We start from the raw sequence: 20,677 nt of genomic DNA on the forward strand, positions 1-20,677 counted from the left end.
CCGCTTCCTGCATGATAGGAGAGGAGGGAGGTCACTGCTTGCTCCAGGTCCCAGCTGGGGATGGTGTTTTTTCTCTCTGACTTTTCTAACTTGCTTGTTTGTGTGGATGGCTTTCTGGCAGTGACATCTCTTCATGTGCTCATGGCGATGGGTCCTTCTTTCGGCTGGGGCCTCTAGGCACCACTGGAGATAGCAAACGCGGCTTCCCCTTATACATGGGTCTCCTTCATCTCCATCCATGCTGCAGTGTCTGCAAGGTAAGATTAATGGCTTGGAAAGAGAAAAATCGATGAGAACGAAGAACAACGGAGTAAACATGCAGCAGGTGGGAAGCTGTGAGATGGGTCTGTTTTCCTCCGGTCCCACTGGCTGCTGATTTCCAGCAAAGGTATTTTTGCACAAGAATGATGTGAGCCTGTAGCCTAAGTGAAAGGGTGAACAAAAAGCAGCTTTGTGCGTTTACTTTGGGCTAAGCACATTGTGAATATTCTTAAGCAATGCAACCAGGATTAACATCCCTGCATGTTAATGTGCCTGGAATTCAGCGAGAAGCAGAGCAGGAGAGCGGGTTCCCCAGGCACACTGCTAGGTGTCTCTGAACTGCTGTTAAACAGCTTTCTATTACTTTTGCTTGCTTCCCCCTCGCCTCTTTTTTCTTTCTTTCCTTCAAGGCGTCTGGAAGAAGTCCTGATAGAATTCACCTTTCTGAAATGTACTGTGCTGTTTTGTCTACAAATACCCCCATATGGCAATAGTAACGTATATAAAGAAAAACAGCGTGTGGACGGAAGTACGGAGTTTGTTATTTACAGTGGATCATTAACCTGGTGTGCAAATTTGACTTGATCTCTCCTTTTTTTATCCTCCCCTCTCTCCGTGGAATTTCAGAGCCCGTGAGGAGCTGCTGCCTTTTACCGCCCCGGGATCCTACCAAGGAATGGGAATCTGAAGGATTGCAAATGCACCCACTTGGTTTAACCCCCAGCCAACCAGATAAGTGTCCTTTTAATTTTCTCACAGTCGTGCTTTAGCCCTATCTGTGCACAACACATCTCTCTTCACACTGATTTCAATTCGCCCTCACAAATGAATGCTCTGTGCTTCTCTCTTCTGCTTAGAAATCCCAATAGCAGACAGCGGTGTTTGGTGCGTGCTATTAATTGCCAGGAGCTTCTGCAGCCCGGGGCTCAGGGAGCTGCGGGTCGGTGCCAGCCCCAGTGTTGGGCAGCCCCTGATGTTGTGGGCAGTGGTTCCATGGTGCTGCTGCTGCGACCCATCAGCCCGTGCAGTCCTCTGGGGCTCATTAGAGACTTAATAATCAGACTTGGCTGGCTTGATAGGGAAGATGCTCGTGCAGGCTTGGCTCGATCTCAGAGAAAGCAGCTAACGCCGCTGGGAGGAGAGGGCTCTGTGCATGTGCTGTTCAGCTGTGTGCTAGGAGAGAAGTGATAGCCCCCACTTCTTCCAGCTGGGAGATGAGCATGGATGTGGGGCAGAAGCCCTGAGTTACACTGGGATTGTGTGGGGCATGCAGAGTGGTGTTGTGGGTGAGCAGCAGCAGGAAGCGTCCCCTCAGAACTGCAGGGACAGAGAACGCGGTCTGTCAGGGAAATAACTTACTTTGGATTTCTGTAGGTGTTTGGATTTCTGCCTGTTCAATAAGTTAAGGAAACGAGATGTGGTTCTCTTGTAAAGTCTCTGCAACAGCACGCAGTCATGGGGCTGGGGTAAATGTTTGCTGTACCTGTGACGGACAACGAGTGAAAATACATGCAGGCAGAGCATGTGGGTGTGGAGAGGATGATAACAGCAAATTAGGCTTTGCTACCTGAATTTGCCTTACCTACCTAAGTGGATGGAGAGTTTCCTGGTGAAGGCACCAGCCCAGAATGGAGGGAAAGAAGAGAACATTTTCCTGCAACAAACTGTCCCCAATCACAGTCTGTGGACTCCATGTCCTGTCACTGACAGCCTGGAAATGAGGCTTTTAACACTGCTGTCCTGGCAGCCAAGAGCCACTGTGTTGTGATGGGGACAAGGGCTGGAGTGATGGAGTGGGATTTTGCTGCAGCACAAAAGCTGGATCAAAGTCAGCCTTCTTGATCCCTGGAGTGTCTGCAGCTCTCTCTTTTCTTGGAAAAGCTCCTTGTTCATTTTGTTGTCACCCAGAAGGGTTTTCATATTAATAGTATCGAAAGCATCTCTGGTATCAGTGACTGTTTATCCTCTGTCCTACAACTGATGTCCATAGTGATCCTTGGCTCTTCAGTGACCTGATAATAAAAGGGCTTGGCATGACATTATGTTAAGAAATGCTGCTGAAACGAAGGCTTTGTGGTAAAGCTGCAGTCAGGGCTTTTGCATTCACCAAGGATGATTAGGAAACTGAAACGTATCAGTTGTGTCCTCACTTAAAAGGGCTTTTTGCTCCTCAGAAAAAAGAAATAGCAATGCAAAAAAAATTACATAGGTGATTCCCAAGGTCTTGATTGCTGATTTTGCAACTTGAAATATCCTTTCTGCCACTGTGTCAATATCGATGCTCACCCAAATTAGGCCCCATTAAATTAACCTGCAGTTTGCTTGCTGGGTGGATCCTGAGGTAGAGAAGGACTCCAAAGATCTTGACAGATTGCTGCAAATAATCTTGTCCTGATCCCCCCAGATCCCTCACTCTTTCCTTGTCTTACAGGTGAACCTTGAAGACGGCTGAGGCTCTCCGTATCTCCTCAATGCATGCCCTTCCCCTGGGGTTAGAAGAGCAGCCATGGGGAAAGATAAGAAAAAAGAGGAGGCTGTCTTTCTGAGGAAAAAGATAACTTTACTGAGGGCTTTCTCGCTTCTCATCGGCAGCATGGTTGGCAGCGGCATCTTCATCTCCCCCAAAGGAGTGCTGAAAAACTCAGGCACTGTGGGGTTCTCCCTGGTGGTGTGGTTTGCCTGTGGGCTCCTCTCCATGTTCGGTGAGTGGGAAGTTGGGTCGGCCTTTGCTTGAGCACCCAGCAGGTGAAGGGAGCCAGCAAAACTGGAAGTGTAAGAAACTGGGAGTGGAACAGAGCAAAATGGAGAAATGCTCCATGTGGACAAAACACCCTGGATCAGACATTTCTAGATGTGGCATTTAGAAACCAAGACGTTCAGTTATTTACCTGGGAGCGACTGTGGTTTTTGCTCTTTGCTATGCCTACCAGTATTTCAAGTTCCATGTGCTGCTGAGCATAGGCTACATTTCTGCACATGTGATACAGCTTGTGCATGGCTGAGTGGGGAAAGATCTATTTTTGCCTGAAGAAAAATCACAGATGCTCTTTCAACTGAGCTGAACGAAAAGAGATCAGGTGTGTGCTGTTCATGTAGCCCAACCCCTGCATGGGGAGGCATCCTTTGGTCTCCTCTTGTGGCCTGGCTGCCTCTTTGTCAAGTTGTTGCATCTTGTAGCTAAATTTGTTTTGTTCTTCTAGCCCAGCTTCAGCAAAACACTTAAATGCAAGCTTGCAGCATAAAAGGAGACCCACTGGGTTAAATGTGAGGGGTCTGTCTACATTCAAGACTTTGGGCAGGGATTTGGCACAGACTCACAGAGAGGAAGGAAAGTCTGGGGTCTTTGCCATTGGCATGACCATGAGTGATCACTCTGGGAGGAGGGAAAGGAGAAGGGGCACAGATGTATCACTTTGGGGCTCCTGCAGGGCTGCCCATGCTGGGACAAGCAGATGGGGTATCTCACCCTGTGGGTCATACCCTGACAGAATAGGAGAGAGGGGACAACTCAAACCTCTGGGACATCTGTCAAAAGGAGTCTCTTGTAGTGTAGCGCAGTGTTTCTTTCTCACACCTTTCCACATGAATTCCCTGGACAAGTTGTATCATTAACCAAAACAGCAGAAAATTTCCTTCCTTCTGACAGAAGAGTGAACTGACTTCTAAACATCACAACACACACCAATTTGGAAAGGAATGGTTTCTGCTAAAAACCTTTTGTCTTCCTCTGCTTCACTGCTTATTTTAAGCAGACTCCTTCAGGACCTGAAAGGCGTAGAGAACAGAGGAAATCCAAAGGATGATTTACTCAGCTCATTTATACTTTAACTTTGCCAGGTGCCTTGTGTTACGCAGAGCTTGGAACAAGGATCACCAAGTCTGGAGGACATTACATCTACATTTTGGAAACCCTGGGGCCTCTGCCAAGTTTCTTGTTTCTGTGGGCAGAGTTTTTTGCTATCAGGTAAGAGATTTTGTTTGTTTGATTTTCGCTGGGTGCTCTGCAGTTTGCTGCTGTGTTTGTTTGGTTTATTTTTGCTTTGGTGTTCAGTTACGGTGCCAGGTAATAGTCTATGTAGTTTGTAAAGGAAATGGGGGAAAAAAAACAGCTCCCAACTGGACAACTTTAAAGACTGTCAGTGATAAAAGGAAGAAGACAGAACAAGCAAATAGTTGCATGTGTTCATTGTGATCTGTGCTTGAGGAATCTCTTTCTTCTCCCTTGGCAGCTGGTGTCCTTCAAGAGCTGTGGTATTTTTTGGCCACTGAGAGCAAACAACAAGTTAGTTTCTGATTTTTTGCTTCCATCGTGAAGCTTCTCACATTCTTCTGTGGAAAAAGAGACTTTCTGGCTTAGTCCCAAGTTAAATAATAAGCTAGAAATTTGTAAATTGCTTTTTTTCTTTCTTTTTTCTTTTTTTTTTTCCACCTGAAAAAGCAAATCCTCTCCTCCCAATGGCCTGTCCTCCATGTGCGCTGAGATGAAGCAGGACACACGAACCACTGCTGTGTGTGATTAATCTCAACTTTGGTTTTTGAGTTAAGAATTAATCTTCTTGCCTCATGTGCCTCTTAGCCTATTTACTGAGAAAACCTGTGAAAAAGATGATGGGATTTGCATGGTAGGGTGGGTCTAAGCACTGTGAGGAAGCTTTGCTCCCTCTGTCCCGCCATGTTGAAGCCATCCATGGAGCCAAGAGTGATCCTGCCTGGTTCCCCTCCCCAGGCCCGCCAACAGTGCTGTGGTCTCTCTGGCATTCGGCCGCTACCTGCTGGAGCCATTTTTTGCCCCCTGTGCAGCCCCCGTCCCTGCTGTGAAGCTCGTCTCTCTCCTAGGCTACTGTAAGTACAACCCTCCATGCCACATCTCGGGGCCTCTCTGCCTCAAACTTCCTACAAGGTGTTATATTCTGGGATTGGGGCCCAAGACCTGAAGGCATCCTGTCTGCTGCTTTTGTTCTGAACACCCTCTGTGGGAGGATGCATTCTTGTCCCCCCCACCATCAAAGCAGGGACATTTCTTCCTGTGTATGCCAAGCATGGGCTGCAGCATGGTCTCCCTTCCAGATGCAGTCCTCACCCTCAATTCCTGGAGCGTCACCTGGAGCGCACGGCTGCAGACGGCCCTCTCCATCGTTAAGCTGCTGGCCCTCATGCTCATCATTGTGCCAGGGATGATGCTGCTGACACAGGGTAGGTGGTAGCTGTATGTACCCAGCTCAGGGCTGAGTGCAGGGTTGTTGGCTTCAAGCTGTGTCACTCCTGTGGGGTTGGTGTTCCCAGCTCAGCTTTCCCCACAGGTTTTTGGGAATGAATAGGGCTGTATGAGACCACTTGGGCTGACAGAAGCACAGTCCTCTGCTGGCCCCTTCCTTTGGGGTACCCACTGTCTGCATGCCTTGAAGCCCTTCCAAAGCAGTGCAGGTGCCATGGACATCGGGGACATGTGACAGCATCCTCTGGTGTTCTGAGCCTGTCACAGCCCTGTAAGGAGTTCCCAGCCCCCATCTGAGCCCTGGTAACTGCATCTCTACCCTTCCTGTGGCTTCAGCTGATGCTTTTTACCCCTTAATGGAAATAGGCAGTAATGTAGTAAACTTACAATGGACTCATGCATGATTGCATGCTCATTTCCAGAGGAAAAGAAAACATGAGATAAAACCTCCCAGTGATATCTTCTGGGATTGATACAAGAGTACTGGCTTTAATCCAAGCCTCAGTTTATAGAAAAGCCCATGGCATTCACACTCAGGGGATGAAGCCGGCTCTGTCTTCACACTGTTTCCTTCCTCTGCAGAGGAAACAACAAAGGCAGGAGGATCAACATTCATGTTTCTTTCTGATGTCTGGAGCTGGCTCCTTTGAATGCACAAAAACCCCCTCGGGCAGGCAGCACTTCTGAACTGAAGGTCTGCCCTGCAGCTAGAAATCCAGAGTCGTTATTGTTAGGGATGCCTTCAAATGGCAATCTGGAGCCCTGGCACAGTCTTCCAGCAAGGAGGATAAGTGCTGGTGACATCTGGAGAGAGAATCCACTGAGAGACCCAGGGATGACAGGTTGTGTTTAATGTGACTCACGGGGGACTCTAAATCACTCATTAATATATTGCAGACAGTAAATCCTTTTTATGTGCCATCACTTATAAGCAGTCACTTTAGTGTATAAAAAGACTACCCCAGTAGGCCCATTCCATTTTCTATTCTAGTTTTCTTCAAATCCATATATTTTTTTTTAAACATCGTTTTTGTGCTTGTTTTTAAGTGAGTCTGCCTTGCTCCCCAACCTCTCCCTGCTCCCTTTGCTTACACTCTTGTTCTTCCCCCTGCCATCGCCTTCCCTTGGCTGGGATTTGTTTCAGAGCCCTGCTGGATCAGTGCTTCACACCCCACACCCAACTGAGGAGCCTCACTGGGAGGAACAACCACACAAACTCTGTGCCTCTTTCTTTTAAAGACATGTTGAAATGGCAAACTGAACATAGACGTGGAACCCAAACTTAGGGCAACTTGGATCTGAAAACATTAGAAATACAACTCCTTCTGGCTGTGCCCCTGTTGCTCTTCCTTCAGATAAGAGGCTGCTCCATGCCTCTCCTTGTTTTTCTGAGGTCTGATAAAATCTGCCCCATAACCAATACCCTGACTTTGATCTGTACGTTTGGTTTTTTTTACTTTTCTGAGGAAGAATGGCTCTGTAAAACTGACCATTTCTCATCCACTCATCACATCAGATTTATTTCAAGCTGAGCACTTTTAGGAAAACCGGAGGAGCTGGTAAAATGCACTTTGATCCAATCACCTCTAGTTTTTATTACTGCATTTGTTTTCCCCCTGTGTCCCCACTTCCCCTCCTGCGGGGCCATTCCCACGCCAGTAGCCCCTGCACCCGGTTCCCATGCTCCGCGCAGCATGGGGCCGGGGGAGCTGCATTAGCTGCCTTGTGGCTGCACAACATCAAACAGAGCCAGCATCTGGCTGCCAGTGGATGGGGAGAGGGGTCAGCTCAGGGAATCAGAGCTGGGCTGTAAGAAAGGATAGGAGAACTGTCTTCTCCTCTCCATGATCTGCCATTTACAGACAGTGCCTTTCCTGACATTTCTCTTGTAGCTGGACAGGAGATGATAGATTTCTTCTTTCCCTGTCTATGCCAACACAGCACTGCAAATTAAAACAGTGCGAGAGATCTGAATAACTGGTCCCCACAAAGTCACAAACACTTCTCCCAGGCTTGGGCAGGTGGGACACAGCCTGAGGGAACCATGTCCATCTCTGATGCACCTGTTGTTTTTTCTCCTCTGTAGGCCACACCAAAAACTTCCAGGATGCTTTTGACAGGCAGTTGCTGGTTCCAGATAAGCTGCCCTTGGCTTTTTATGCAGGCATGTTCGCCTATTCAGGCTGGTAGGTTGATGGGAGGGCAACTCACTGATGGCGTGTCACTGTCTGAGAGATGCTTCATTGCCTCTCCTTGTGTCTGCACAGGTTCCAGACCAGCTTTGTGCGTGAGGAGTTGGTCAGACCCGAACGGTAAGGCTGGAGAAGTAGATGGCTTTTGTGCCTCAGCCCTGGGCAACCACTGCATCCCTAAACACTAGCAAACAGGAAGGAAATAAGTCTGTGGGTTCGCTTAACCAACAGCAGCTGTAGTCTGCAGTAACACGATGAGAAACGAAGAGATAACAGCTTGTTCACTGCTTGTCTCTCTTCCCCTTTCTTACAGAAACATCCCCCTGGCTGTCATTGTGTCTGTGATCACCGTCATTGTAGGCTATATGCTCACCAACATCTCCTATTACACCGCCCTGGGAACACAAGATGTTCTGGCTTCTCCAGCTGTTGCTGTGGTGAGTTGTCACCCTACTGATAGCTGGTTTTAGTGTGGTCGGTTTATACTGGAAGGGATGGTTTTGACAAGGGTCTAAAAGATAATTTTCCTCATAAAAGACTTTTGTTTTTCTTTGTTGTTTCCCCGTATTATTGGACAACATGAATTTCTAGTCATTCCTAAAAGAGAATGAAAAAGAACCTGCAGATAAAGGGCTGGAGGGGTGGAGCAACTCTCTTAGGAAAGGTTGAATGAGTTGGGATTGTTCAGCCTGGGTAAGAGAAAGCTCCAGAGGACCTTACTGAGACCTTCCAGTACTTGAAAGGAACTGACAAGCAGGAAGGGGAGCTGACTTCTTTCATAGTCTAATAGGGATAGAACAAGGGAGAATAGCTTTAAACTAAAAGAGGAGAAATTTAGGTTAGTTGTTAGGTGGAAGTTCTTTACTCAGAGGGCAGTGAGGCACTGGCACAGCTGCCCAGAGAAGCTGTGGGTGCCCCATCCCTGGAGGCACTTGAGGCCAGGTTGGATGGGCAGCCTGAGCTGGTGGGTGGAAGCTCCGCCTGTGGCAGGGGGTTGGGGCTGGTTGGGTTTTGAGGTCCCTAAGCCATTCTATGAAGAGATAGCAGTAGAAAAGGCAAAATTTTGAGTTGTATTTTAATCCTTCATTGGAGAAAACTTTTTCTTCTTGTATCTGATCTTATCTGGAGATTGCTGCATGTTTCTGCATTCACAATTGCTCTTCTTTCAGAGTTTTGTGCAGCAAGCCTGCACAAACCTGATCTCAGTGGTCCCTGTCCTTGTTGCGCTGTCCTGCTTTGGCACCATGAATGGAGGAATCCTCACATTTTCAAGGTCAGATCCCTCAAAATGTGTTGCATTTTTGGTTTAATATATTGGAGGGAAGAACCTGTCTACATGACAACCATTTGATGGCATTTTGTGAGAAAATCAAGGCCTTTGACTCCCAATACATAAGCTGCTGGCTGTCTAAAGGTGTCTTCCTCCCTTTCCTGGCTAGGTCTAAACTCTGGCTGGCCAGAAAACCAAGATTTTTACCTGTCCCCACACTTTATATTCCATCTTGAAGTGAAACACCAGTGTTTCTGGTGAACTTATGAGCTTTGTTGACATGGTTGCTGCTCAGTGAAGCAGAGTCATTGTCTGCTGTCTTCACCCAGCGCCTTTGCTGTGGGGTACAAGTCGCTGTGTTGTGAGGACCTCTGGCTAAAACAAGCGCTCCCTGGAGAACTTTGCTTTGAGTTTGGTGAAACATTATCAGGGCCAGGTCATTCCCAAAGCAATAGCTGAGGCTCAACAAGCCCTGTTGGAACAATAATAAGAACTTTGTTCCATGGAAAAGTTATCTTGCCAACTCCAATGGCGACTATACTGTGTCCTTGGGGGAGCCTTGAAATTGGAGAGGAGGGCAAAGCCCATGGAATAGCGAGTCCTCCTGGTCCTGAGGAGCTGAGCAAACTCTCTGGAGCCAGCTCCATTTCACAGCTTTGACTGCAAAAGGAAAGATCGTTTGATATGAAAGGGATGTTTCAAAGCACAAGAACTAATGAGTTATTTGATCTGCTACCCTCAAGTTCTGTGCTAAACATGGTGGGGAGAATCCCCCCACTTAACTTCCCTAGCTAGCGATTTTCTTTGAGGATGGGAAGTCCCTGGAGAGCATAGAGGTTCTAAGTCTCTTCCACCCTTCTCTCCCCCTTCCTGGCATCATTAACATAATCACTGCAGAAGGGCCATATAAACTGTGATGGGGCCTCCCTGGCTGCTGGCCAGCCACACCCCAGCAAAACCACAGAGACAGCAATAAAACCAGTTACACACTCATGCCCCAGCTGCTTTGGGCTCTGCTCCAGCCCAGCTGATGCTCTGGCATGGTGTGTTTGTGGATATTAAGTTCATAAAATTGGATGCAATGCTTTCTCCTTAATTACCCTTTCACAATTCAGAAGAGGAATGGAGGAGAGGAGCTCTTTGCTGTTGTTTCATAGCTGGCCCTGTGTGTAGCTGTCATCTCTGTAATACACAAAACTACTTTCCAGCAATTGGCAAAAGACTTCCTCTGCTCTTTGAGGAACTTGTGCTTTATTTATCTCTCTCTCTAGTTTATGTGTATCTCTATGTAGTTTATATTTATAGACAGAGATATATATATTATCCCTGCTATGTAGCTGCCGCTGTGGCACAGCCGAGCAGGCTTTCCTTGGTCTTAAATCCAGTCTCCTTTTGAGATGGACATTAGGACTGACAGCCCCTCTTCAGGAGCTTGCCAACCTCTCTTCTAAAGACTTAAGGTTTGTGAACGCTCCACTTCCTACTGGCTTGTTTCTATTTCCAGCCTCAGCACACTCATGATCATGCTGTGCTCAACTAAAGGTGACTATTAACTAGCTACCCACGGGGACCCTACCAGTGGTGGGCTCTGCACCATGCTGAGATAACTGGTCCTTGAAGAACTATGCAAATCTTTGGAGATATTTTCCCCAGATCCACTGAAAAGTGATGCTAAATGCAGAACTGTGGCCTTAAATAGCAGACCTGTGATAAAGGGATCAGTCCAGCTACTGATCTTTTCATTTCTAGTGCAGATGTGGGATGCTGATACACAGAGTTCCCTGTCTTTTCCTAGGACACTGTTTGTGGCCTCCAGAGAAGGGCAGTGGCCTCCTCTCTTCTCCATGATCCACATTCGAAGACATACACCCCTTCCAGCTGTCATGCTTATGGTAAGGAGATCTGCCTATCTGAAACTCTCTTCTTGCAGTCTTGGCTTTCTTGTTTTGCATGGCTATCTGCAGCACCTGGAGCAGCTGATAAATTTAAAAGGGTGTTGAGACACGGTCAGCTTGCAAAAAAGCAAGTCCTCTCGTGTCAGTAGTAGGACTCAAACCCACTGTCTCAAAGTCCCCACCTTAGCAAATACTTCTGTGTGAAGCCTTTGTACGGCAAGCTTTTGGTCCTGTGTGTTTGAATTGCCCTGCCCAGGACAGAGAGCATCAGCAATGCTGTTGGTCTCCATCCTTTCTGCAGCACCATGATTTTGCATTTAGTGGCATTCTTCAGTCTGTGAGAGTGCTTGGCAACATGTTTGGTGACCTCTGAATTGTTGGGTCTGTGAAGTAGCTACCTGTGATTGCAGCGGGGCTAGGGAAGTTGATCCATATTACCCTTCCATGTCTGAGGACCACAGCAAGGTTTAATTGGCTGTATTTCATCTTTACAATGCTCAGTTCCCTTTGGTTACTGCCATGGTGTGTATTGGAGATATCTACCATCTACTGAACTTCTTCAGCTTTTCCCGATGGCTCTTCATAGGATTAGCCACCCTTGGGCTCATTGTCCATCGCTACCGTCACCCAGAGCTGCAAAGCCCATTCAAGGTAATTCATGGCTTGTATCTAACAGCCTGGAACACATGCCTGTCATTTTTCTCTCTCTTTCTGTATCCTTTTCAAAGAAGTAGAGCATCATGTGGCTGTGATTGCCTTTAGGCTCTGAGGGCTCTAAATCCCTATTTCTCTGTAAAGCATGTGGGGAAGTCCCAAGGATGTACTAAATTGTATTAGAACCAGTTCTACTTGGGGCCACCAGTTGCAGCTGAAAAGTGGCAGCTTGCTCCAGGGGACAAGGTATCAGGCTGGGAACTGCAGAAGGCGGTTCTCATGCTCTCCTTTCTGAGGCTGCAGGAAGGGACTTTTGCTTGGATGTGATGTCAGTATCAGGTATGTCTCGGCCCTAGTGAAGAATGGAAGGGTGTCACTGGGAAAAGAGCATTGCCAGATGGAACATGGGAGCAAACCTGACTTATGGGAAATAGTCTCAAACCTGACTTATGGGAAATCATCTCCTGGCATGAAAAGCTTGAGCACAGCTCACTGAGCTCCCTACCACACGCAGCCTCTATGGAATGCTGACTGAACTACAAGTACAGGCAACCCAAGGGGTATGAGGAACTTCTTCATGCACGGTGCTTCCATGTGCACAGCTTCAGCACATTTGGAATGCATGGGACCTGTGGCCATAAGCAATGAAAAGCACTAGAATTGGAAGCGAGGAGCCGAGGGAGTTCATTTCCCCACTCCTCAAGGGGAAGCTGGAGGACACTCTGTCTTCTTTATCCATTCCTGGACCTCTTTGCTGGCCGCTGTGGTCCTGCTTATGGAGAGTGCTCAGTCCCAGAAGCTGGCACGGCTTTTAGAGCCCCTGCTTGAGGCAACTATCCCACTGCCAGATCATCTGCAAGCGGCATTTGTCTGGGGCCATGCACAACGTGTTCCCCTCTCCAGTCACGCCTGCATGCTGCCTCTGGCCAGTTCCTGCAGAGGAGAGGAGACCTCTGAGGCCACAGGCACTGGGCAGCTGATCAGCCAGAAACTCAGGGAAAAGAAGCACTTTCCACCACTCCCAGGGTCTCCTCCCTGAGCTGAGTGAGGCCTGATGCAGAATTTGGGGTAGTTTTTCTTCTTGGTGTTTACTAAAAACAGCATATTTAGCAGAGACCTTGAGACTTCCCAGCTTGCTGACTGGCCAGCTCATGCACTCACCCAGACTCACATTTTTAATAAGTTTGATCTATTATTATTATTTTTAATTTAAAACTAGTGTTCTTGGGAGAAATGTATTACCGAGTAGCACTGGTGGTGTCATATCTTTCTGAGAACCTGTTTGAGATAGAGATGTAGGTTTTTAATAATTCCTAAGAACAGGAGTGAGGAAGATGATGGAGTTTTGGTTGTCTTGGTGGTCTCTTCCTCTCTCTCCCCATTTTTTAGACCCACCTCAAACCCAAAGTACGGTTATCTGCAAGAGCAAAGAACAGTGTGAACGTGGTGTGTGCATGTGCTGCTCTCCAGTGGTCAGAAATATTTCTTCCTCCAACAGCAGTTTGCTTACAGAGAACAAATAATAAGAGACTGTGCTGGTACTTTTCTCCTGCAGCTCGAAAACAGTTGAAAATGGTAAGAAAACACCAGCAAGGGGAGAGAGCAGTCCCCTCATGCATCTCTCAGACAGATGTGCTGTGTGAATACGAGCACGTAGGAGACGCTGGCAAAGGCAATGAGAGCATGCAAGTTTGGTGGCTGGCCAGCTGCCATCACTAGAGCAACTGATCTCCCAAGCTCAGTATGGTCAGCATCCAAAATATGATCTGTGTTACAAGAAAATAGATTGTCACCCTAGGTGAGGTCAGCAGCTCCTTCACTCTATCAGATGTGGCGAGGAGTAATTTGGCTGAGGTCAGATCTAAAGAAGTAGGAAATGTGTCAGAGCTTTTTACTTCAGTTTTACCCTCCAAATAACACAGATGAATCGACTCACCCAAAAGAATGAGGCTGAAGCACTGAGTGCTGTTTAGGTCTTTCAGCAAAGTGTCATTCAAAACCTCATTCTTGGCACAGGTGCTTTGGAGCTGGGTGTCTGTTTTATCCTGCGTTGGTTGCCATAGGCCTCAGGCAGGCTAGAGGCAGCTCAAAGTGAGTCACAAGTGTTATGACCAAAGATCGGCTTGTTTCAAAGGGATTTAGCTCTTGGCTTCAGATTTTCCATCAACAGTTGCCACAGGTGACAAGGTTAGGTGTGTGTATGACCAGTTTTGCCTGTGCTCTTTTCCTCAGGTCCCCCTGTTTGTTCCAGTCTCTTTTACCATCATCTGCCTCTTCACAGTGGCAATGTCTATGTACTCAGACCCAGTAAACATTAGCATTGGATGCACCATGGTTTTAAGCGGCTTTCCAGTCTACTACCTCGTAATCCATAGGAAGATGTCAAATCGCTGCCACAGACTGCTCTGTAAGTATGCTCTTGGGTTTCAGCATTCTGGACCTAAGCACTCTCAGGAGTAGGGTGGTTGCTTGTGAACATAATAATAATCCAGCCTAACCTTTCTAGAAAAGATAGGGCTGAGGTCTACAATCAAGAGGAACCAAGCAGAGCGGCACCGTCATTTCTTCATCATATCTGTGGGATCAGTATTTCTGTCAAATCTGAATGAAGCTGAACAAAAAAGATCGAAAGCTGGTGTGGAGAGAGTGGAGGGCAGGCACTGTAACCCCATGCACAAACATATGCTGAAAGGCTGGGAGAGAAGTGGTAGGAAAAGATGGCGCAGGCTACCTGGTGGAGGAGCCGTGTGTTTAGTGGAATGAGTTTGAGTGTAGATGTGGAAATGAAGTGCCTTTCCTCCTCATGCAGTGCATGGCACAGGTTTACTTTCGGTGTAGCCCTGGTGGCGCAAAAACAGTGACTTATTCTAAAACATGAGCCTGGTTTTGATTTTAACCTCTAATTTCAGTTATGAATCTTGGTGTTGGGCTGAGATATACTGGTAGCTAGTGAACAGAAAAAAGCACGCAGCAAGAAAGAAAACAGATTCAGTCATCTGCTAATATAAAATGCTTCATCCACTCTTTGCCAATATTCTGATTTTCATCCATAGCATAGGATATTGTCCAGATTAAACTTCCTTTGTTTTTTCCCCCTTCAGATTATCTCACACACAAACTGCAGCTACTGTTGGAAGTAGTCCAACAAGAAATCAAGACGTACTGAAGAAACCATCGGAACTTACAGGAGAAGATATAATCTACTTGCTACACGCCTGATGCCTTTGATCCTTCCAAACACAAGCCATGCTCTTATTCTTTTAATCACTGCAAATGAGGATGAGCCTGAGCCAAAACCACACTGCAAGCAGCCCTAAGCTTGCCAGTTGGGGTCTGAGGAGCAAGTCACAGCTGCTTCTGCTCTTTTCTTTTTTAGCAGAACGATCTTCTTCTGTTAAATAAGCTTTCTTTGCCTGCAGAGTGTCTTTGAAACAAAGATCCAGATTTTGCAGACTAGTCCAGTCCTCAGCAAATTATATGTTATTTTTTAATTTCCTCACTTGGCAAATAGATACAGCAGAACTAGAATCTGGCTACATGGAAGTCAAGCACGGGATTCAAATCAAAGTCAAGGTCAGGCTGGACGGGGCTCTGAGCAATCTGATCTCACTGTAAGTGTCCCTATCCACTGTAGGGAAGTTGGACTAGATGACCTTTAAGGGTCCCTTCCAACACAAACCATTCTGTGGTTCTATGATTCTACGAAATCTGTATCAACCATGTGAAATGATGCCATGGAGACAGATGATAGAGGTAAATGGGCAAGGAGTGCAAACCGGAGATGAAGTATATGCAAAGGAAAGCAGGAGGTGGGGAGGATAAAACTTCACTCACCAGGAAGCAAAGATTTGGGTTAGTGGGGAGATATCTGAAAATCATTTGAAATTCAAATAATGAGCTAAGAAAACTTGGAATGTTTTTATTATTATTATTGTATAAGCAAAATAACTGTATTTTGCTTTGAAATAATACTTCAATTTTGAATTTCATTGCTTTGAAATGATATTTCAAAATGTACTAATACAGTAAAAATGTATATATTTAAAAAATAGCTAAATACCCCAAAGAAGAGTTCAGAATAGGTTTCAATTCTTCTTCCAGGCCCTCAGCTTTTGTCCCAGCAGCGGAAAAATACGATTCTGCTTTTGTCAGATGAGAGCAGTAATGAGTTGTGGGCAGATTCCTTATGAACTGTGTACCTTTTGGTGCTGTAGGAAGACATGAAAGACTTCAGGTCTGAGCTTTAACTTCAAATCTACAGTCAAAAGACTTGCTTAATCAATACAGAAATGCTCATTTGAACGCCTGGCATCAGAAAGGTTTCTGTTGTTGGATTACTTCGGTTTACATTATTAATGTTGCAAAGTTAAAAAGATAAAAGAGCAATTAGCTATTTCCAATCACTTAAGTGTTAATCTATTTCTAAAGGATTGGAAACAGCATCCTGAGCCTCGTCTGATGGCCCTGGAGAGAGGAAGAGAAGAATGTGAAGCATCTGTAATCTACCAAGCATTCGTGTACTTAAGAGTAATGCCAAAGTAGCATTTATAAAACAATGTAGTTTACCGGAACATGTAAAATTCACAGTCAAGGACTGGAAATAAATAAAGGCTTTTGTTTTTTTCTTCCTTCTTTTTCTTCCTCTTCTTCCTCTTCTTTTTACTTTTTTTTTTTTTTTTTTTTTTTTTTTTTTTTCCATTTAAAAACATCTTTTCCTTTCTTCCCTCCCCCCCTTTCTTTTTTCCTCCAAAGCAACTTAGAGTTGCTGTTCTTGTTGAGACCATTTCCTGTTATTGTGTGAAATGGAGCTCAGAGATCAACACCACGGTTGTGGGGCTCATCCTCCCCCTCAGACAAGTTAATGTACAACAGGAAATACTGGGGAAACCATCACAGCTAGGGAACAGGGTGCTGCCTTCAAGTGGCAGTGTGGTTTGCAGTGAGATTTGGGGCATTTTACTGCATCATGAGGTGCTGTCAGTCTATTCCTATGCTGTAAGCTTGCACTGTAGCATCAGTACTCCCACACTGAACCTTGGAATGGTCTGCAACTGTGACAGAGCTGCTTTGTGTCTGTGGATACACAAAGCTATGTAAACATTCTGTACCAAGCAGAATGTTTTTCCTAAAGCTGGTATCTCTGTCTGCTGAAAGTCTTGGCTTCGGTTCAGAAGAGCATTTTAGCTGAGAATTCCCATATGTAGAAATGAACCTGCAGGATCTAAGCCGATAAATCTCATCAGTCAAAGAGAGCATAGAAGTTGCACAACTATGGAGATGAGAGGCAGATATGATACGAGAGGTCAAAAGGCAGTCACAAAGGGCCGGATGGGGAAGAAGCAAGGTTCAACTTCACACTCACAGCTCTGTTTCTTTTTACATCCTGGGTATATAAAGAGCGCTCAGGGTGCAGCCTTTCCATAAACTGGAACTGAAACTGTCAATCTGGTCTGACCAGGTTATCAGAGGTAAAACTGTTCTGGGCAATTCAACTGAACATAATTTGTGCAACTAAAACAAACCTACTTGGATGCAAGTGTTTTATGTGGTTAGCACTGCTTGACCTATCGTTAAGCTTTATGCTTCACAGCTCTGCTGGGAAATGCTGTCAGTCTTCTGCGGAGCTGCAAATCAGATAGGAAATCTCATCCTGCTCCGATTTCAGCAGGGAAAAGCGGAGAACGGCTCAGATTTGAAGGTAAAGGAGTAAAAAGGAGAGTAGGGAGCTCAGTGTAGGCTGTTTCAGCCCCACAGAGCCCCCTGCTTGCTCTGCACTGCTGTGGGACCATCTGTGTAACACTGTCTACTGCACTTATCAGCCCAGGTGCATGCTGAGGGGTGCACCCACTTCATGCACTGAGATAGGGATTTCATTTTGCAAGGCAATGGCAGCTTTGGGCTTTCAAAGAACGATGATCAGCAGAAGCTGAATGGCAGGAGAAGGTCTGGAGCATTCCTGGCCACGCGAGGGATGGGAGGAAAAGGTGCAAGTCGGGTGTTGATGCCCAATGTGAGAGGTTAAGCAACAAGGACAAGCTACACCGGCTTGCAGGGTTGTTGATTTTACTGATACGCCTGCCAGAACCATTAGCTCCGCCTGGCCGTTTTGCTCATGCCTGGCAGATGCGCGTGCGTATGGCGCAATAACCAGAAGGAAACACTGCTCAGCTCCACTCCTTATGGGTCTGTGGCTAGTGGGAAGGCATCCCCGACATCCAGCAGTGGGGCTCTAGCCAGCCACTCGTATTTTATTTCTGAAGTCTTACTGCGTGCTAGGGCCCTCTCCCATGTGGACATAGGGATCAGAGGGCTGTGGTGACGCACAGGCATGTGACTGACACCCGTCCCCCAAGGGAGGTGGCTGGACAGCCCACTGGCAGCACCGTGAGTAGGGGACCCTGGGGAGGCAGCACCGTGAGTAGGGGACCCAGGGGAGGCAGCACGCGTGGGGCTCTGACACCTCTCCTGGGGTGCAGCCAAGCTGGGGAGGGAGGCAGAGGAAGTTGGGGATTTCACAGTTTCTGGGTTTTGCTTTTGGCTCTGCTGGAAGGACACCTGCTTGCTGTTAGTCAGGCCATAAACCATGGTTGTCTTCGTTAATACCTCCGTTCTGAGAGCGGAGGCAATGTGCAAGGCAGTGTGAGGTTGCTTTTTATCTGTACAGGCTGCTGCTACACGGAAGTGAAGGCAAATTTATGGGGTATCTGTTAAACGAGAGCAGACAGTGACATCTTCAGCAGAAGGTGAAGGACACTGTTCATCCTGACAATGAAAGATGTCTGTCTGCTATATCAAGAGCTTCACTTTCATTTTTTTCTCCTTGGGGTTAGCCGTTGAATGGAAAAAAACTGTGAGCACAAGCCTTGCGAAGTGAAAGCGAAAGCAGGACTGAAGTACACCCTTTAGGAGGGAGGGTGGGATTAGAGCAGAGCAGGGGTCCCGGCTCTGTGCAGGGGTAGCAGTGGTCTGTGGAGTAGAGGGAGATGGAACAGGAATGGGGGGAACAGGGGGAAGAGCTGCTGGAAACTTCATCTGATTCTTCCCAGCCTCTTTGCCCATTTTCCTCTGTTCCTCCTCCACCCCCTCCAAATCCCACACTCTATCCAAGAACTCACAGTTCTCCTGCCACGGCAGCAGCATACCGCTGTGCAGAGGGGAAAGAAGGGGCGAAGGCATCCAAAAAAAGCTCCCGGGAGTGTTGGATCTCATGAATGTCCTGCAAAGGGGCTTGAAAGAAAATGAATCGGGAGCGTTTTTCTAGGAAAAGCCTGGCTAGTGTTACTCTTTATAAAGAGCACAGCAGTCTGAAGACAGCGGTGGAACAAGCTAAGGCTGGGAAGGGGACTCTTTGTTCTGGTGGGCCAAGGGGCTGCCAGGCCTTTGTTCACGGGCCTTTGTACTGCAACCAACCCTAGAAGGGAACTCCTTGTTTGTTTTCCCCTGATTAGCCTGCTTTGAATAGCCCCTATCCCTGCCAAAGCATGAAGGATGTCAGAAGCAGATGAATGATCATTTCCCGTTTCCCCTTGCACAGCCTGCTCAAATTCCTTGAGCTAATGTGAGCTTCACCACAATCTCTTGCGAACTCCACAGCAGGCAGGTGAGCAGCTCTTAGGCTGCATTTGTGTGCCCTGTGATGAGGTCATGTTGCAGGGTCATAGAAAAATGTTAGCTAGGCTGCGATCCAAAGCTGGGACAACTAAAGGAGGAGGAAGGAGAATAGAAAGCAAAAGGAAGATTGCTTTTGAATTGCTGGTGACCACCTGTTGTGTTCTCCAACGTGGCATGTCTTAAGGTGGAGCATGGGGCAGGTACCTGGAACTGACATAGGGAAGTTCTAGGAAGAAATAATTCACTCAGAGGATAGCGAAGCACCAGCACAGGCTGCCAAGAGAAACTGTAAATGTCCTATCCCACAACAAGCTGTGTCTGGCATGGGGAAGCCCAGCCTCTCCTCAATGGGGCCTCTGTCCTCACACAGCCCCTTTCCTTTCCCCATCAGTGAAGGTGGAGTGGTGCTGCTGGCGCTTTCTGAAGACAGTGGGATTTCTGCTTAACAACTGTGTCTTGCTACTGTTATCCAGGTGGAGCCACTGACCTTCATCTAACAAGCCAAGTTCATCTTGTCAGTTGTGTTTCCTCCCAATACACATTTTAGAGAAAAAACGGCAGCCCAAACAACAGAACTCAGGATCATTCCTCTGACAAGTGATGTATCAAACAAATATATTAATATCAGTTCCTTGGTTCTGCACTTCCCAGCCCAAGATGTCTCCTTTTCTGAGATGCTGTTAGATTTCTGAGATCACCAAGGACACTGTATAGGTTGACAGCTTTGGGAAAGACTGACTCTGGATTTCTCTTTCTGTGCTAGGGGTGAAGACACAGCCAGGCACTGACCATTTCTCCTGTGTTCGTGGTGCCTTCAAGGCCCTCCCGTGTGCCCTCAGAATGGCGTATACCTGGTATTGGCTTGATGACTTGGGGCAGTGGATTGAATATGGGAAAGAGGTGAGATCCATGGTTTGATGCTAAAAGCTCCTGCTCAGCCATCTTTGGGGAGTTGCTTAGGACATATTGTTCTGCAGCTGATGTGTTTTACTATGTCCTACTGGTGCCCTTGCAGTGCTGCTTTGATGGATTTGCTTTGGTGGATTTGTCTTACTAAGTGTCCATCAAAGCAGTACTAATTCTCTGTGAAAGTTTCCAAAGGACTGCCTTTGAAAATGGGTGTATCTTCCAGACATAACATAGGCTGAAGCTGACCACACAGGGTAAACACTTTGGTTGCTGTTGTTTCAAGAAGCTGTTCTCTGTGAGGTACCTCTACTTCCCCAAAGAACAAAGCAGGAAGCCTTAGAGCCTAGTTCCGTATAGCATCTCATCACAGGGACCTGAGGAAACACTGGTGTGTCCCCACAGTGCCACTTACACTGCAGGCTTGTTTCTAACATGTATAATTTTCTTGTTCTTTCTGTAGAACCCAATTCACCCCCAAGCCAAAGTAAATTCTGCAGATCTGGAGAAGGCATTTCTAGCTGACCAGAGAGGTACTCTGGTATTTATGGCAGGTTCTCAGATATACGAATTAGACTTCAAAGGTAAAGTATATCTTTGCTTAACATTCATTACACAGCGTAGCTGACTCTAAGGTAGCTTTTCCGTTCCAAGAACTGTCAACCTCTATCTG

The 20,677-nt window shown here is 46.8% G+C and overlaps 2 protein-coding genes across 9 annotated transcripts in view; both read left to right on the top strand.

Moving 5' to 3' along the window:
* The first annotated feature begins 3 nt into the window (after nucleotides 1–3).
* On the top strand, nucleotides 4–16,115 carry LOC107316020 (cystine/glutamate transporter-like). Of its 2 annotated transcripts, XM_032445713.1 has the most exons (14): nucleotides 4–257; nucleotides 889–993; nucleotides 2,691–2,963; nucleotides 4,099–4,225; nucleotides 4,988–5,103; nucleotides 5,329–5,454; nucleotides 7,563–7,662; nucleotides 7,744–7,788; nucleotides 7,982–8,105; nucleotides 8,838–8,941; nucleotides 10,734–10,830; nucleotides 11,335–11,484; nucleotides 13,720–13,894; nucleotides 14,589–16,115. In XM_032445713.1, exons 3-14 carry the CDS (start codon nucleotides 2,768–2,770, stop codon nucleotides 14,651–14,653), a joined length of 1,425 nt encoding a protein of 474 aa, XP_032301604.1. In that variant the 5' UTR covers nucleotides 4–257; nucleotides 889–993; nucleotides 2,691–2,767; the 3' UTR covers nucleotides 14,654–16,115. The 2 variants fall into 2 exon arrangements, with proteins under 2 accessions (XP_032301604.1, XP_032301599.1); XM_032445708.1 differs by having other exon boundaries at nucleotides 889–2,963.
* A 473-nt stretch (nucleotides 16,116–16,588) lies between these two features.
* The window catches only part of LOC107316024 (protein mono-ADP-ribosyltransferase PARP12-like), a 33,992-nt gene continuing 29,903 nt past the window's right edge, over nucleotides 16,589–20,677 (top strand). For 2 of the 7 annotated variants that reach the window (XR_001556148.2, XM_032445722.1), the window contains exons 1-3: nucleotides 17,598–17,871; nucleotides 19,862–19,998; nucleotides 20,468–20,588. Coding sequence is in view for 4 of the 7 variants with exons in the window: in XM_032445722.1 (XP_032301613.1) it covers nucleotides 19,939–19,998; nucleotides 20,468–20,588 (181 nt within the window). In the remaining 3 variants the exon portion in view is untranslated. Of the gene's footprint in view, nucleotides 17,186–17,597; nucleotides 17,902–19,861; nucleotides 19,999–20,467; nucleotides 20,589–20,677 lie in introns of those variants that run through there. The other 5 variants (XR_001556149.2, XR_004307895.1, XM_015867078.2 and 2 more) reach the window with 4 other exon arrangements.

This window comes from Coturnix japonica, chromosome 1 (assembly GCF_001577835.2).
Source record: "Coturnix japonica isolate 7356 chromosome 1, Coturnix japonica 2.1, whole genome shotgun sequence".
NCBI classification, from domain to species: Eukaryota; Metazoa; Chordata; class Aves; order Galliformes; family Phasianidae; genus Coturnix; species Coturnix japonica.

Coding starts and splice junctions, on each gene's coding strand:
- LOC107316020 (XM_032445708.1), top strand. CDS start 2,768: ATGGGGAAAGATAAGAAAAAAGAGGAGGCTGTCTTTCTGAGGAAAAAG. Junction 4,226..4,987: donor GCAGAGTTTTTTGCTATCAG/GTAAGAGATTTT, acceptor TCCCCTCCCCAG/GCCCGCCAACAGTGCTGTGG. Junction 13,895..14,588: donor TCGCTGCCACAGACTGCTCT/GTAAGTATGCTC, acceptor TTCCCCCTTCAG/ATTATCTCACACACAAACTG.